At 34.0% G+C, this 18,482-nt stretch overlaps 1 protein-coding gene across 11 annotated transcripts in view; it reads right to left on the bottom strand.

Moving 5' to 3' along the window:
- CEP170 (centrosomal protein 170) overlaps window positions 1-18,482 on the bottom strand; it is a 100,746-nt gene that overhangs the window by 34,887 nt on the left and 47,377 nt on the right. For 7 of the 11 annotated variants that reach the window (XM_064648661.1, XM_064648662.1, XM_064648666.1 and 4 more), the window contains exons 8-10: window positions 17,321-17,797; window positions 14,067-14,713; window positions 1,722-1,871 (exon numbers count right to left, since the gene is read on the bottom strand). In XM_064648661.1, the coding sequence (XP_064504731.1) occupies window positions 1,722-1,871; window positions 14,067-14,713; window positions 17,321-17,797 (1,274 nt within the window). The remainder of the gene's footprint in view (window positions 1-1,721; window positions 1,872-14,066; window positions 14,714-17,320; window positions 17,798-18,482) is intronic. The other 4 variants (XM_064648668.1, XM_064648670.1, XM_064648671.1 and 1 more) reach the window with 2 other exon arrangements.

The raw sequence follows: 18,482 nt of genomic DNA, 5'->3' as shown, positions 1-18,482 counted from the left end.
ATTGTTTTTTCATTATTTCCCTACAAAACACAACTCTAATTTTTTGAACTAGCTTCTCTTTTACTTCTACATATCTATCAACCAACTTCTATTTTTAGCTTTCTCTGACAAGCCTTTCTTCCACCTTCATCTGTCCTTGACTCTTCTTATGCTAATCCTTGCTATATCCACATTGCTTATGTCGGTTTTCCTCCTTGACTTACTAAACAATTTTCATTTTTCCCCCCATCATCATAACTTGTAATAGTATTTTAAATTATGCTAATAACCTATTCTATTGTAATATACAAAGACCTTTTAATGCAGCCACAGTAATAAAATGGCATAATTCTTGTAATTTCAACCTAAATCAAAGTGAGTTTTAGTATGTTGTTGCCAACCTGCCCTATGACTGCAGAAGAAGTCTCAGTCCTCTAAAATCAAAGCCTGTTATTTGCAAAATATGACACCTGGAGATCCCTATTATGTTTATAAAATATATCACATATTCTTCTGCTTATGAAATTATAAAAGTCGAAAAATATCAATACTCTTGAAAACTGATATGGCACAAAAGAGCTGAATGCTGCAAAAGGCATAAAAAAAGGAGAGAAAAAATGTGGTTGCAGATTTGTGTAAAGCAGCAAGTTGAAAGGCAAAGTTCAGAAAATTTTTCCACTTGATGTGCCTATGCTATATGACAATAATTGACAAAGCAGTAATCTTAGGGAAACTAGTCAAAGACACTCCTCTAGATTTCGTGTCTCAAGACTTCACAGTAACTAGAATACAACCACGACAAACCACACCTTCTCTAGGAGAAGCAGATTTGTAGATACTAAAATCAGTGTATTTGCATAGCAGGCACACTACGTCATACTCTCAGCTCTTGATACATTTAAAAAAAATGCTTAATTATAAAGTTTGCTAATTTATGGGATCATACTTCAGAAACAGTCTCCCAAGGGAAGTAGAAGTTAGTGTGATGTACTTCATTACTGTTATCAGATTAATTCTGCTCCAGTGTGATCCTGTTCTGTTCCAGACAGATTTCAAGTTACAGTTAAGCCATCACAATATCAGAATGTCTCCCAAGATTTCAACATGAAATATCATTAATATCTAGCCTGTGTGCATATTCTGAGCCATATATAAAGCCAGGCATTTTTCTCTGCTTAATCTTTCACTAACTGATTAAATTATACTGCTTCTAAAGCAACTAATATAAGTGACTTGTTATGAGTGGCATCTCACTGAAGAAAAACTGTGAACATAAAAACCTGAAGTCCTCTGGCTTCAGAAAAAGAATCTGAAAAGTATTATCCACCATTTTTTCCTAGCTGACTTTGTATCACACATTAAATGCATACATCTTATTTCTGAATTTTAGTATAATTACTTTTTTTTGGGCTATAAAACATAATAAGCTTTCCTCAGTTCTGTTGCATAATTTACAAGTAGCGTATACTGTGCCAATGTATGTTGCAAGGAAACTCCTGCAACACTGGTGTTAGTACACATGGAAAGGTAGCAAAGTTTAAAACACCTTCACAATGTAACGTGCCTTCTCTGACGGAGAAGTTTTGATAATGCAATAAAGGCCGAAGAAAAATAAAATACTTATAGATCTGAGCCAATGTTTTCCAGGCAAGATTTTGTTTGCTGTTTAACACTTACTGGTCAGTTCTTAGTGCTCTCTCTTATTGGAAGAAAAAAGAAGACCGTCAAAAATTAAATTCTACCTCTGTGTCAAGAAATCCAGTTGTACTCAGTGGTCTTTTTTCTTCCAGCACTACTGTAGCAGAATTTATAGCCCAATCTTTTACTAAATCTTTCTGGTTCTCGTTGATAACAGGCCTATTATAATCCTGGCTGTCATCCACTCCAAATACCTGAAAATGAAACAACATTACATTCATTAACCCAATACCATCCTGATACAATGTTCAATGTTAATGGATGGATGGTGGCATGCTGAAGAGTGAACTTAAGTAGGTTTTGTTGTATTATGCTTATCTGTCATCTTGGTGAATTCTAAAAGTTAAATATCAGAAATATCTACAGTAATTAAAAAAAAGAGTGGAAGTCTATATTAACACCATGAAAATTCAAGGAACTGCTAGTTGGAATGGTCAGATATGAAAAAATGACACTCTGATGAAAGAAACAAAGGGTAAAAGCAAAATCATTAAAAAAAACCATTTTACCAATTAAGGAAAAAAACAATACTGGAACCACAAAATTTCCAAATTTTTGCTATTACCTAGTGAAAACAAGAAATACAAATGCTTACATCTGCTACTAATATACTTATTGAATTATTTCTCTAATACAAACAAAATTTCAGTTTTTCATTTGTTAGGGACTTAGCAGATGTTAGAAGTCCACCAGGCCTCATGAACCATGTAGACTCATCTCATTCAAGATATGACTTGCCACAGTTCTTTTACTACACTGTTTCCTAATGATGCTTATATTAATCCCTTCCACTTATGACAAAAATAATTTTCCCATGACATTTTAAAACCGTTGTTCAGGAAAAAAAATTGTAGAAAAATGTTATTACAACGGCAATTTAGTAATAAGGACTTAAGCAGTAGAGCCAGAATACTATCTGTCAAATTTCTTGTGAGTCACAGATACTAAGGAACATGATTTCAGAATTGATGCATACTTCAGAGATATTTCAGAGAATTTTGTATCTTGGAAACATGTAATTTATAAAATTTTTAAATTTCTGCCTAACAAATTCACTACTCTACTACCAAGGACTTAGACATTAAAAAAAATTTACAGAATAAAATGAACCTCCCACACACATTAAAATTGGAAACTAAAAAGAAACTGTTAACATAGAAAATTGCTTTGTCTTATAGAAAGACAAAGAGAGGGAAAGAAGGAAATGATCTTCACAGATGTTATCCTCCTGTAAAAAATACTACTAGGGCAAAAGAGAAAAAGAAGTACAGAATTATTTTTTCCCTAAAAGTGTGCTGTAATTCATGTTTGCACAGGAAAGCTTGAGCACTGGTCTACTACAAGGTTAGTGTGTTTAAAAATGGATTCACCACTAGATGGCCACAAACCATAATGTTAGTTTCTGAGAAGCAGACAAAGGAAAAAATAATAATTAATCACCCTGTCATTCAAATGCTTAATTGTCCAGAAAGACTCTGCTATAGCATTTATACATTTATACCTGAAGAAGCTTTCTCAAATGCATTTGTATTTCGCTCTCATGAAAAAAGCCTGCTTTCCTGCCATTTTACAATGCAGGCATGCTCTCCAATTTTCAATTTATACAAAAATTATGTCTGGGTACAGTTAATTAGAAAATGCTTAAGAGTATTTAAAAATGTTTATTTACTTTTTTTAAAAAAAGAATGATATGAAAATTTTTTGATTTAATGATATGATTTGCACAGTTGTAGCAATTTTTGAAGATGCAAACCAATTATCATCCACTGACTCTTTTCTTTTAATATATCACTATTCTGCAGACACTTTCTTTGTGTAGCACAGTTCCACTGATTATAAGTTTTACATGTTCTTTTAAATGAAAGGAATTTCTGTTTTTATTGCATAAGCACCTGAAGGAAAATATTAATTCCACACTTCCATATCTAATCAGGGCTACAGGAGCAAATTGCTGCCTGTAAATTGCTTCTTATTATCTGACAGCACATTGATTTACCATTGCAAATTTCTTTACTTGTATCACAAGTAACAACATCTAATGCAAATTTCTTTACTTGTATCACAAGTAACAGCATCTAATGCTTCTTTCTTTCAATCTTACCTTTTCTGATACTGAACTCCTGTTTAAGCAAATTGGGTTATTCTTCTGATATTACTGAAATTACAGCAAAACCAAATCTAAATGTTGCCTATTTTTTTTTCTGTGAAAGATAATATGGGTAGGAATAAGGCCCATATAATAGATTTACCTCCTAATACTACTACTAATCAGAAAAGATAAACAAAATATTTGGGGACAGTATTATTAGACAGGGAAAATATCTTCGATAAATGTGTATTTTTGTACTACAATTTCATTCTACATCTAAGAACACTGATATGTGCATGCCCTTGTCCCTGTCCAAGTTTTACTGCTACACAACTGTAAGGTTCCTCTTCTCACAAGAAAAGATTCACACAAGTGTGATATAACCCAAAGACCAAATTTCAGACTTGTGATTTATAAAATCCCTTTGAAAAGTTTGTCACTAACACACAATTAAGACTTTAAATACAAAAACTATACAAAACATAGAAGAACTCATGTTCAGTATTTGATAAAATTGTCTCTCTACCATCTAGAAAAACGCAATTTGTACTTTATGGGTTGCTACATGTGTGCAAAAAGCAGGCTGTTGTGACTGAAGCCTGAACAGGACACCTGTATCTTCCTACAAAGACTAAATACATTCTTCAAGGCTTCCAATTCTTCAGATGTTTCTGTCCATTCAATATCTTCACGATTTCAAAATCATTTAAGGGAGGTCTAGGAGATAACTTCATGAAACCAAGAGAATCCTGAGGAAATGCTGATGACATGCATCTAAGCATCTCTTATCTATTTATACAAAAAATTGAGGTTTCTTTCTGTAAAGCCTTTATTTGTCAGAAGCAGAAGCTACAGCTTAAAACAGAAGCAACTATAAGATTATTTTGATTACGTGTGTTTTGGGGAAGAAAAAGATGAAGACAGATTCCACAGTATGGATATGGACATGTCGAGCTATTTGAAAAATGAGAAGAAAGACTTTTTTTTATTTTTTTATAAAGGAGGTAAATGGATTCTATGCATTCATCTATAACTTCAAGAACTTTCCCAACCATCAAAAGTCACACATATCCAGCACACAGCTGTCAATGGAAAATAAAAACTTGCCTGACTCTTTTATACTTTTTTACATCACTGTAAATAATGACTTTCACAAAATCATGATCCTGCATTTTTTGAGAGAATCTTGGGTATGAGGAGTAATGTAAAAAAGAAAAAATAAATATAAAAAACAATTCCTAAAAATATTAAAAAACACAACAAACCAACAGATATTAGTGCTGGCGTTGTTTTTTTAAACAGATGTAATTTAAAACTGAAACTACCAGAGAAAGATATTTCTAAATGAACAGTTTCCTATAAGCAATCATTCTGGAAAGTTAAAAGTTTTCTGCCCTGCTTTGCCCAATCATTTACTTTTATGAAATTATATTTTAGCAGGAAGATTACATTACTTCATCCTGAATACTTCAAGTTTCATGAAGTTACAAAACAAAAAAACCAGGATGACAATTTTCACAGAATCCCTGTAAGTTGACTTATGGAAAAATCTAGACACGGCACCAAGTTGCACCATTACACGGGGTTCCTGCAGGGTCCTGCCACATTTATAATGGTAGAATAGTCAGAAATACAGTATAAATTGTGGTGGTGGTATTTAAAAAAGATTATTTTATTGCTATGAAGCATGGAACAATTTCAATTGCAAATCAGGACATTTTGAACGGCAAGGGAATGACAACAACACTTGCTGTAGAAAGTCAAGCCCCATCTATGAAACGTAGTCAAAATAATTTTGTTTAACCTGCAATCCAGTTGACCTCCTAAGTAAATGGATTAAACAGGTGACAGACTGCATCATTTTGGTTCCTTCAGTACAAGAGAGACACTGTCTAACCAGAAGAGCTCAGCAGGGACCACCAAGATTGCCAAGACTAGAGCCCTTTACCCGTGGGGAAGAGTCTGGGGAAGCTGGGCTTTAATCAGTTTGGAGAAGGGAAGGTTTTGGGGTTCCCTAATAGCAGCCCCCCGTACCCATGAGGAGTGTATCAAGATGGCAGCCAGGCTCTTCATGAAGACATGGGATAACTCAAATAAGTTGAAACAAGCAAGGTTCAGACAGGACAGCCAAGCAAGGTTGCCTAGTCTTTGCTGCTGTAGGCCGTGAAGCCCCAAATGGATAAATCCTGGGCAACCTGTCACTCAAAGGTGACTTTACTTTGAGCAGGGGTTTGAACTCGAGATCTAAAGTCTTTTCCAGCTTATGTGATTCTATGATCCTTAATAACAGTGATCTTACATAATAACTTAGCATCTCAGGTCTTTTAGTGCAGAGAGCCAGTCCTGAGAGAGCCCCAAATATCATAAATCAGCAGGGAAAAGGGGAGTTCCTGACAGATACTTTTCAATTTCAAAACAGGGAACAGTAAACCCTCCAAAGATCCCCTTTTACATTCTGTGGTTCAACGAGTAAAACAAAGGAACAAAACAGTAGGCTAAAACTATAGCAACTCCCTGGTGCTAAAACTATAGCACCATCCTGTTACTGGAATGCAAACTCGGCCTGAAGAATACAGAGGCAAAGTAAAAATAACTGATGGCAAAATAACTGCACCTTAATGAGGATATACATAAATTCCATCACTTTATGTCAGCAATATTTTTTCCAATAGTCTGAGAATAAAACTTTATCTCTATAGTCCAGTAATTTTTAAAATTATTTATCGAACCGCAAACAAGAATTAACAAAACCTATGTAAATCAACACAAACAAGATGCAATCATTGCAAAAAGTACTGGCATATTTTTGGAGACAGCATGAGCTACAGGACCAAGTCTGAGCACATGGCTTGCCCTGTTTGGCAAGGGCTAGTTTTGTAGAAAGCAGAGTAATCTGTTTTGGCAGGCCATACACACCTTCCCTGCGATAACAGATCATGACTCAGAACTCACCTGCTTGTCACCATAGATGAAACACAGCTCTCACACAAGCTAGCTTTAGTGATCGGGATTGTTTCTCCCTTCCCCCACTCCCCTGCCCCCCAGTGAATTGATACTTTTTGATGAACTACACTTGAGGTGAATATAATGATTTTAGAACTATCAAAAGTGATGATTCTTTAAAACCACAGAGGGCTTTTTTCTCTCTCAATATATGGAATACCTTCTAGAAACTAAAATAAAAACTGGTCAGAAAAAAATAATGGCAACCATTTTTCTGAATCAAAAAGACAATTGGTTAGCTAAAAAAAACCCACACCCAAACTGCCACTTGATGTTTTCCTTATATGCTTTTAAAAAGTTCTTGACTAAGAAAACTTTTTCCAGTTGTATCTCATTCACATGCCTTTCAAAGTTCATAATGCCTAGACTTTATACTTACTTTAATTTTAATTCATGGCTTATAATTATTCAGTACTTAATGAAAACAGACCTAGTTCCTCATCCAAATCATTACTGAAGATACTGATATCAATGGGAAAAAAAGTCTTATTTGAGACTTCTAACAGAGCACAGGTAATGGACAAGGGGCTACACTGCACAGTGCATTAATGAAAGGATCATGGCAAAATAAAACAAGGAACAAGTGACTAAATTTGAAATAAGGTATTTGTCATTGTAAAGTAATGAGAATGTGAATTATGATAGCAGTTATGATTCATAACTTTTTAGGTGAAAGGAAGATGATGAGTACATTTGATTGTCAGAGAAGTCAAAAGCAGATTTCAGAAATTGAGGTGTGAACTGATACAGTCAGACAAGTAAGAAACAAACTTTAAAAAAAAGGGCTAAAAGCATGGGTTTGGAAATACAAGCAGGATTTTGAGCACAGTTTGGGTGTACTAAGAAAGAAGAAGAAATTGTAAATATGCCACACTCAGAGGATTATTGATTGATTGACGGGAAAAGAGGATTCCAGAGAGCAAGGAAATTGAAGAGGCTTCAGATCCATATCGCAGATCATCTTGGTAATCTTGCACTTAATGTTGAGACTCAGCTCCTGATAATTCTTCCAAAGAAGGTAGTTCAGACATTCATAATATACAGCAAATTGGTTGTTAAAAGTAGAGTTATTGATCATACAGAAAAAAGGCAAACATTTTTTCCCATCTTTCAGAAAGCGCCATAAGAGTACAGCGCCTCAGCTCACTTTGTGTTTAGCTACTGCATGAACTGTGTTTAACCAAGTTGCTTCTGAGGAGTCTGATTTTAATAGTTTTCACTTGTTCTTGGCAGTTATCCTGGCCATCCCAGGCAAAAAGACTGTGTTCTGTGCAGGGCATATCTCATGAATAGCCATGGACTTTCACAGAAGCTGTTTATGCCATTTTAACTACATATTGAAGTTATAGAATCAGATGCAAGATGCTCTGGTATAAAAAAAGCTACATAAGCAAATGAAAAGGATCAGTGTGCCAAGTCTAAAAACTTCCTCTTAACAGACACTAGTTACATATTTACATGCATATATATTTTGTCCCTGTTTGCTACAGTGAAGAATTAATTTTCTTTTCAATTCCAAATTCAAAAGGAGACAATAAGTTTAGAGACTACAAAAAACTCCTCATAAGAAAAAAAATTATAAATATCCTCTGAACTCTTGACAAAATGTATATGCTCAGATGATTTGACAGACTTCAACTGTTCTATGGTTTTTCAGCATTATATTCATAAAACACACCGACTCTGCAGACAAGACATTCTGTGGGGCTAAAAGGCATTTCTTTCTAGATGGAACTGCTAAAGCAATGCTAACATCAATTAAGCCCAGAGGGTGTAAAAAGACAGGAGACCTGCAAGGCATTTTCTGAAAATTGATATATCTATCTTAGTTCCTTAAACAGTCATTGAAAGATGCTGAGATTTTTTTTTTCTCCTAACTTACTCCTTGCCCGTTGATTATTTTCAGTAGTTTTTCCATTTACAATACTGAAAAAAAATTGCCAAGAGGAGTCCATAACATGTATGTTAACTCCATAACAAGAGGAGTTATAACAAAATAACAATCTCCAGGATTATTGATAAAATTTTAACAGAGGAGACAAGATCTGGCATAGAAGCTTTATGAACACTTAAAGCAACAACAAAAATCATTCAAAAGTACACACTCCTTGAAAAACACATCAGCCAGCACTACAATACAGTATGAATAGATATATCCTGGGAGCAAAAAGAATAATGAGAATCCATTTTATTATATTCATCTTTCAGAATAATTTCCATTCATACTCCAATTAAAAAAAAAAGTCAAATCAAACTGAAATAAGTATCATCATGAACAGAAAGACAGAGTAAATAAAATTGGAAAACCTGCTGTCTACAGTGAACACCAACAGTTTTCCCTCCAAAAGTATTATTCCAAATTTTTAAAGGGGAAAAAAGAATCTCTCTCCAGATTGAGTCAATAAAGTAAGATCTTATGTATACTCATTGCATAGTACATAATCAAATAGAATTCAAGATGACAGCCTGCACACTAAAAACAAGGTCATTACTATTAGGGCCTATCTATATAAACAAAGACTTTAAACATCTAAAATATGGACTCTGGATTGAAAAGAAAGTGATTAAATGGCCACAGTAAGTCTTTTTGAAGATGGCAGAAGGATGGATTGAGGTTTCCTTTTGATACATTTTTTCAAGTCTTACTTCTGCTTGGGAATCAGTATGTTGAATTTGTGATCTAAAATTACTTTGCTGATAAAAAAATTATCTATCAGGAAATCTAAATGAATATAACATAATTGAAGTAAAAAATTTGGGGACCAAAGAAAACTTCATCTAAGCCAAATGTTTCCATATGCATATGAGCTGCTATAACATTCTAGATTCCCTGGTTAGCTAGGCTGATGGGACTTGAAACATACATATAGCCTCAATTCTATTCCTTCCCTTCACGCATAGAAGAGTTTAACTCTGCTACAGTAAGTTGTACAAAATACTTCCATTTTTAAATACCCTAAAATGAAACTGGCTGAAGAAGAAAGACAACAAAAAACCTTACACAAAACAAACAAAAAAAGACCCCCTCATGAAAATCCTCAGGGAACTTGTAAAAAAATCATTGAGTGGCTTTTATTTATTTCAATAGCCTCAAAGTATTTAATATTCCAAACACATCCAGAATTATTTGCACATTCATTTATTAATATTTATCACTGGAAGTACTTCGCTTTATTGAAAAAGAAAAGTCATTAGCATGATAATTTGGTCTCTTTATATCAACAAAAAAGGAAGATGAACCACAGAAGCACCATTCTTAATTCTTTCATCCACTGACAGACTTACCTTTTCTGTGGGCCATAAAGATTTTTTTAACATGATATGACAGCTGAGAACAACTTTCTTCTAATAAATTTATTTCAAAAACATAAAATGGATATAAAATTTGCAGCTCAGAGCTAAATAGAGAGCAATTGCTAAGTGTTAACAAAAGAAAGCACTGCACCTGTCTAAAGAGCAGAACGGTTGGATGTAGAGGAAAAATAAATCCTTTGACTGTGCCCCATTTACTCATGTATTTTATGTGGTAACAGTAACACTGAAAACATGTTCTAAACCAAGTCAAGATCCTGAATTTGTTTTATTTTGCACTTAGCAGTTAGCTGCAACAATAAGACCCTTATTCTGCTAGAAAGAGTTGTGGCTTTCTGAAGCTATTTCAGTAGAGGATATTGTATGCCTGGTATGTTCAAGGTGGTCTTTGTGGTATATAAGAGCAGCTTGTCTTCTCTACACATTGATGAAATTGCTCTCGGCTATAATTTTAAAAAGAGCTCCACGTGTATAAAAAGAGAGACATCATCTATTATTTTTTTCTCATTATTAACATATTTATTTTCTAAATCGTAGCCTACTAACCAATTCATACTTCTCCATGCATTTAAGTGACCTGGATGCAGAAATACCACTGGCTAATGAAAGGACTTTTAGGAAGCAAGGCTTATTGCTATTTTTTAAGTGTACTCTATCTATAAAGAACATTAAGACACAACCATACATGTCTACTTGCATCTTGTTTTAATGTTTACAACTGCAAACTACCTGTATACACACTCTATTTTTTTTAATTAAAATAATTTTTTTTAAAATTCTTGCAAATTTGAAAGTTGTGTAAGACACAAACGTAATATTTTTGGAATCTTACATTTTAGGTAAGTGACAGACACTCACCCCAAGACAGTCATCACTGCAAATATATGATTACTCCTCTCTGTTAAGGAAGAGTAACAAAATTAAAAAGCTTTAGTCTGTTACTTATGAAATGTCTTCCTCTTTCTTTCTGATAATTCCTCTTTCTCACATTCTCTTCTCAAAAGTCAGGCTTTAAAGTGGTTGAGAAGTAAAGATGGTATCATTTGCTATTCTACATTTCTGCTGTAGTGACAATACTTTTTTTCTTAGAGACTGAAAGAATAGAAGAGGAAGAAATGGATCCATAGCAATCTAAATGAAATCAAGATGCTGAATAAGCAGGACAGCATAGTTTTTGGATTTTTTAAAATCAGTTCACACAAACATCTATTTTTCTTGAGACTATTTCCTAGAATCTTTAATAAAAGGCTATTTTAATTAAGTGAAAATAGTACTTTTGAAGGAAATGCTAAAGCTCAACATGAAGGTTTTTCCCCCCCTTTGTTTAGAATTACATAAGATATATGGGTTTTTTCCATTTATTTTCAGAGAATTATAGCTTTAATTTCCTGCACGCCTCTCTTGGATTTTTAACTCAAAGAAGCATTAATAATCCCACCTTCATTTTTGACAAGTTAACACTACTCTTGCATTTGTGGTTCTCTCTTAAGTTCCTTTCTGGAGAAAAGAGTAGACTCTGCCTACAGAAGTAAGGCTAAGGCTAGGGTTTCCCAAGTGATGAGTCACACTTGGAAGTAATCTTTGGATATTTTGGTCACTCTCATCCTATCCTCCAATAAAAGGGAAAAAATACTCAAACCCAGAAGTACTTTATTCCACTGGAAATTCTTTAGGTGAATCAGACACGGATCTTAGCACAATTCTAATGTAAATTGCTACTGACAAGACTGCACTATTTGTTCAACTGTTTTAGAAAGTCATCCTTGTTATTTGTAGTGCATTTTCACCCCAGTCCTAGCAAACTAAACTCTTGAATTTCAACTGAACTTTTAACCAAACAGACACTCTTAAATGAGACTCAACTGAGCAGGCATGATAACTGTTCAGAAAAAGGACTGATTTGCCAACAATGAAAGAGCAGTTATAATGGAATTATTTTTAAAATGTATATCAATAATTCTTGTAAATCCTCAATAAAGAAGCACAGGAGTCAACAGGCTAACAAAAGTCTCTCTTTTATAACTCACTTATGTCCCTTTGGCAAAGTAAGAGTACCCAAGGCATAAGCAATTTAAAATAGGAGGGAAATAAAGCTGAGCTCAGCAAGAGGAAGAAATTTTGGCTTCCATTTGGTTTTGATTTTCTTCATTTGCTGTTTTTCTGCACTTCATAAAAATAACACCATACTTCTTTCACATTACCAAATCAAATATGAATTGCATAGCAAGCCTCTTTGAACTGGGTGTAAAATACACCGTTCATAATTCTTCAGTACAGACATGAAATGAAAAGATATGGAAGACCTCGAAGAAAAAACATCTCTGCTTTACTTCATAGTAAATGTTTAATTCCTAGTGGTGACACTTTTTAAGTTAGCAGTAAGGGGCATTTATGATATCCAAAAGCTTTTTATACAACACTCAGAATATTAACCAATAATTTACTACCATCCCTAACCCTTAAATTCACCTCCTGTTCCTGAACCTCTCCTCTAACAGGAGAGATTTGTTTCAAACAAAAAACTGCTGATATCCTGAATGCATACTGAAGGTCATAAATAATTTGAAATCTTTCTAAATGTTAAACAGTATTAACATTTTTATAAAGTAAATAAATTGTCTATTTCCAAGTGGTTTGGAAATTTTTTTTCTGGTTTCCAAATAAACTTTTTGAACAACTATGCTTAGCTAAAACCTGACTTACAAATTTTCTGATGCAATTTAATTGAAGATTTATAACTTAAGAATTATATGTAGAAATTTGTAGTCGCTAAGTCAAAGCAATGATGTTCTTTAATATTCACTTGTTTCATCTGGAATGCTTGTAGTTATCAGTTGTTTCTCGAATACTGAATGACTCAAGAAGTCAAAAGTTTCCTTTTCAGAATCCATAAAAGGCAAAATCATCAGCATTTTATTGAAAGCAATACCCTTTACTTTAATCCCCCTCCCAAACGCTGCACACACACCTATTATAAAATAAAACCACCTATAATAAAATTTCTCATTTCCCCACTACATCACAATTTTTCTACAAAATCAAACCAGTGAAATTTTGCAAAAAATAATTTTCAACATTAGCCAAAGTTAAATGTAAATGTATTAATGTATTTGTTAAGCTATGAAAAAGTTTAGACATGCAAAACAAATCCTTAGTTAATTCTAAGACAAGTAAGTGAAGAATTTCCTGTTAAATTAGCAAAAAACTAGCCTAGAATTGGATGCAGACATTCTACAACAATGGATTATTTAGGAAAACACAACAAAACCTGAAAAAAAATCCATCTCAAGAGTCATTTGAAGGCAAACGATCAAAGATAGTTTCTCCTATGCATATCTTCCTGTAGAATCTGAAGAAAGAGCTACTCACAGTTATATAACACAGATATTTTAATGACACATACTATTTGTATTGTTATTTATATTTCTATTGTTACCAATAACCAAACTAGGAGATTTACACTGCTGTCATATAAACACTTCTGGAAAATGAGAGCATTTTTATACTTACTCTTTATAATGGACACCAAAATTTAAGTTCCTTAAATTATTGAATATACTTTTTTATAAGTATAAAAAACATTTACAACATATGTCTATACAATAATTTGAATAGAACCAATTTGTATACTGAAAAATATAGAGACCATAGGCTTTTAAGAATAAGTGAGTATTTCCACAGGGACATACAAATTCATACCTAACAACCCTCATAAAAACACTAGTTAAATGATTTTGTTGCCTAGTATTCTTAACAGTATTTAAATCTTCTAAAAACACAGTAAAACTACCAAACCAAGAGAAGAGCACAATCAGACAAGAATAATTTTTAGCAAATGCATGCTGCTGCTCTTATGACATTCTTTATTTCATCATTATAGACTGGTTTAAAAACTTGTGTTATTGCAGCAGCTTTAATAAGTAGTAGACTGCTGCCCACATATCACGTAACCCTTTACCATCAGTATACATTTTAGGTTTCTCACCTTGTCAATCATTTTACGGGCTTCCATTTCTTCAGAATTGGGATTTTCCAGCTCAATAGTGTAAGTACCTTTGTCACTCTGGTCATCCTCATTGTCCTTTTCAGTAGTGGCAGAAATATGCTGGCTTTTCAACTTTTTGTCCATCTCCTGGTTCTGATTAGGCCTATGGCCAAGACTTCCCGAACTCCTTAACAACGCAGCTTGTAAGGCAGGTAATGCAGCAGAGGGTTCTTCTGATTTTTGTTTTAGAAGTTTGGCATGAACACCATGTACTGCTCTGTGATGTGATGAGCTGGCTTGCACAGATGAAGGGACTGCTTTCTCTCCTGATGTAGGTTTCACTTTTTCAGCTCGTGTGTGAGGTGTTGGAGATGGAGATTCTGGGCACAGAGCTCCTACATTCTGAGAAAAAGAGTAAGAACGTCTCTTTCGAGGATGGTCTTCATCAAAAAACTCAATCATAAAGGCAGTCTGACTCAAACTGCCTTGCTCTTGCTGCTTTTCTGTGGAATGGACTTTCTGGTGTGACTTTTTCAGCTCTGTATGATGATGTCTTAAGTGTTCTTCAAGTGCTGCCCGTTTACTGTAATGCCGGTGTGCACCAATATTTTCTGAATCACTCTGTGTACCATCATCATGCTTATTCCCTACAAGCAAAGCAAAAGAATATATAGCACAATGAAACAAAGAAAGACCCAACCCAACATATACAAAAAAACTCAAGCAGAAAACTAGAAAGGAAATGATTTCAAACTGGATTTCTCTTTCAACTCCAACAGCTTTCAGTACAAATTTCTCTGCACGTTTTGTACAGTTCCTGGAAAGGCAGTCAGTTTGCTGCAAGTCTAACAATGAAACACATTAGAAGCTGATCAGTAACAGGAGCGCATTTGAATTACCCTTTTCACCAATATTCTCATCTGTGAACGCTTATCATTGATACACAAAAGTCAGTATTTTACCAGCTGTAGAACAGTATGTTTTCGAATCATATTAACTTTGTTACACAGCGTGTTGATTACAAATGACTACTGACACATTCTAGGCAGGGTCAAGAGGAAAAAGAAAACCTTAAAATAGCCCTTCGGGTAGTGGAAATAAAACATTGAGAGCCACAGTTCATATTGCTGGATTCCTCCCACATTTACCATAGTTTATCATGAGAAATGTCTACTCAAAACTGAATTCCTTATTACTCTTTCCAAGAAGAATGATTTTTTTCCATCATTCACTCCACTCAGTACCTGACATATGCATGTAAAATGGTTATTACTTATTCATTCCACAAACTACTGTGAGATCTATGAATAAGGATTATTTAATAAAACATGTATACTCCTATGAATACACTTTGCAATGATACCTGAAAAGGTAAGCATGGAAGGCTGGAACGTTGTAAGTCACATTTAACACACAGCATCTTCACGTACAATGACAGTGTCTACACTCCTAAGTCTTTAGCTTAGTTCCTGGGAAGGAACAGTTTCACGTTCTTTGAACTCTTCTGGATCAAATCTTGCTCATGCATATATAGAATGTACAATTTGTAAATTTTTTTTATTCTCAAGAGGATAGTTTTTTTATGTTTTCTCACTTAAAACAGTTAAGATACACAGCTATTATTCAGTTAAATAGTAATTATATATTGGCTAATCTTACTTATGAGAATAACAGCACTGAAAACACAGTTGAAATCCCAGTTTACATTCCTGTTTTCTACTTTTTTGAACAGTGCCTACAAAAAGTATGGGATGCTTCATATACTTCCAGATAATAATAGTAAACAAAATTAATACCACAGTGAAAGCCATATAACATAATTTTACTACTGGGACTTTATTACAGAATATTGTAAGAAAAAGCTGAGGACAAAAAAACAGTAAGTTTTGTTTTGTTTTTTTTTTTTTTTAAATCGAACTTTCAAAGCAGTTAGGTATATTCTTTACTGAAAAATACAAGCAATGAGTGAGAATAAAAGCAGCTCATAAAAGATTACAAAATTTAGATATTTACTATGGCCATATGCACCCCATAACTTACACCTCTTTCAGATGAAAATTAATCAGACTTTGAGAAGTTTCTGCCAGGAAAAGGATTATAAACAAAGCCTTCTTCCTATTTATCCAAGTGTCATGGCTAATATTTTAAAGAATGTTCATGAATACAATACAGTACCATGAAGACCAAAGAATTCTGTTCTGTGACATACTCTGGAAGAAATAATAAACTATTATTTTAACGCTAGCACATTAATATAATTCTGTTTTCAGAAATTTTTTTAGGTTAATTTAGAAGAGTCAGCCTTAAAAAAGCAGACTTTTGATGAGTAAAAGAAAGCATCTTGTACAAAGTCCTAGCTAGTTTAAGAGCTAGACATGATAATGTTGTAAAATCAAAGAAAATGGGAATTGAAGGGTTAACCCACTGAAATTGAAAACAGAAAATAAGAGACTTGAAAAAATTCTTCAGAAGTTTTCATTTTGAAAGTTCAAATGGCACTGCAGTCTTCATCTGAACACTGAAACTACTTTATTCTCTATTCTGCTAAGTGGCATTCAAAAGAAAGTACACTTATCATATTTAACATTTGATTTAATTTTATTTGAAATGTCACTGTCTGCAGTAAATGAACATTTATAATCACTTGGAACTGCATTCAAGAGCAGCACTCTTATAAATACAATATTCCACAAGCTTAGTATAAAAATTGAAGCTCTCGGTTTATTTCAGATTTCTGACTCAAACTTGACTTCATCAAATACGATCCATTTAAGCAGAGTAACTTCATGATGTATTCTTTGCCATAAATGATTTTCTTAGAGCATATGAATATTCACAGAACATAAGCTATTGAAAGAGTTGCTAAAAGCATAAATTGAACTTCAGAGCTTTGATTCTAAAAAGCAATTCAGCTTTTTAAAGTAATGCATTGGAAAAACTGAAATAAAATTTAACTAAGGTTTGGATTTTTTCCTTTTAATTTTCAAGATCAATGTTTTAAATAGCTGATGCTTTCAGCTGTACTAGAACATCTCCAACTATTATACTCACTGTAAGAGGATTTAGTGTTTGGTTTCTTATCCTCTTTTCAAGACTTAATACTGCAATAAAATTTCCCAGCCCAGATCCTTGTGCACATGTGGAGTACTCGTCATTTCAACTGAACTCCGCAAGGGCTCAGGGATCCTCTCACTGGATGCTGGTGAGGAATCGTTGCTTTCAGAAGCAAGCATAGCTGGAATCATTCACTTTACCTTTCAGCCTCTTCAAGTACACTGGAACGTCACTCTTAATACTTTTGGAATCCTCCTCTGTTGGTTCCCATATCATTCTAGGAGGATTGTTCTGTGCTAGCCAATCTGCTACTTTGCTCTCTGCAGCCATCATCACTGTTTGAAGCCCAGGCAGGTCCTGACCACTGGAGGAAGAAGGCTTTTTTGACTTGTGACGCTGTTCCGATGTGAATTTTGTCACGTGATCTTTGATCTTCACTTTTCCAGGAGTGTTGTCATCAAATTCAATGGTAAAGGAAGCATGCCCTGTGGCTGCTGCATGGGAGCTTTGGGTGTCTTTTGTTGGAATTTCATGAATAGTGCTCTCTGCTACCTGTGAAGCTTGCTGGAATTCTTTGGTAGGGATTTCAAAATAACTTGGCTCCCTACAGAAAGGATAAAGTTCTTCACTTGCAGATGCAGACTGCTCCTCAGCTTGCTTGGCATCTGTGCTGCCTCCTATTAAGAAAAATAAGAAAATAGATTTCACAATACTTGGGAACTCCAGGTTCTTCAAGAATTTTCTGAACTCCTGTAAAGGCCACTTGGGTAATTTTTGGAATAAACAGTAAGATTGTGTAGAAGACTGAGCAAGGTAGTTCTGGAAAAACAATTCCAGAATTATAAATAAAAAGTTTTAAGGAAAAGACAGTTCAAACTTTACCTGTAAGGCATATAAAGTGGCAAAAATCTCACCTAGAATTTGTCAGAGTGCACTCCAAATATTTTTAAAAGATGCAAAGGTCAGATGAGTTATTTGAACATGGCAAACAGATAAATCACATCAGATAAATAGTTGAGATTATCGTTATCACAATTCCAAACTATCGGAGAAAAAAATCAAATCAAGGTGCCCTAAAACAAGTGCTACTGGTCTGGCTTCCATCTCCTGCAGTGGATATCTAGTATAATTTTGTTTGGTAAAATTCTTCAGAAAAACAATTCACACATTGATGAAAAATAAATATTAATTTTGGTTTGAAAATTTTAACACTGAAAAGCACGAGAAAGTGTTTTGGAATTCAAACACTTATGTTTCTACAAGGGATAAAACCAAAGAATAGAGCTAAATCCTGCTGTCATCTGCTCTTATTTTACTTGTTTCCTAAATTTGTACATGAACAGAAAAAGAAACAATAGCTGG

This window comes from Pseudopipra pipra, chromosome 3 (assembly GCF_036250125.1).
Source record: "Pseudopipra pipra isolate bDixPip1 chromosome 3, bDixPip1.hap1, whole genome shotgun sequence".
Classification (NCBI taxonomy): domain Eukaryota; kingdom Metazoa; phylum Chordata; class Aves; order Passeriformes; family Pipridae; genus Pseudopipra; species Pseudopipra pipra.
Note: the sequence above shows the minus strand (reverse complement) of the source record. Positions and strands in the feature narration are given on the sequence as shown.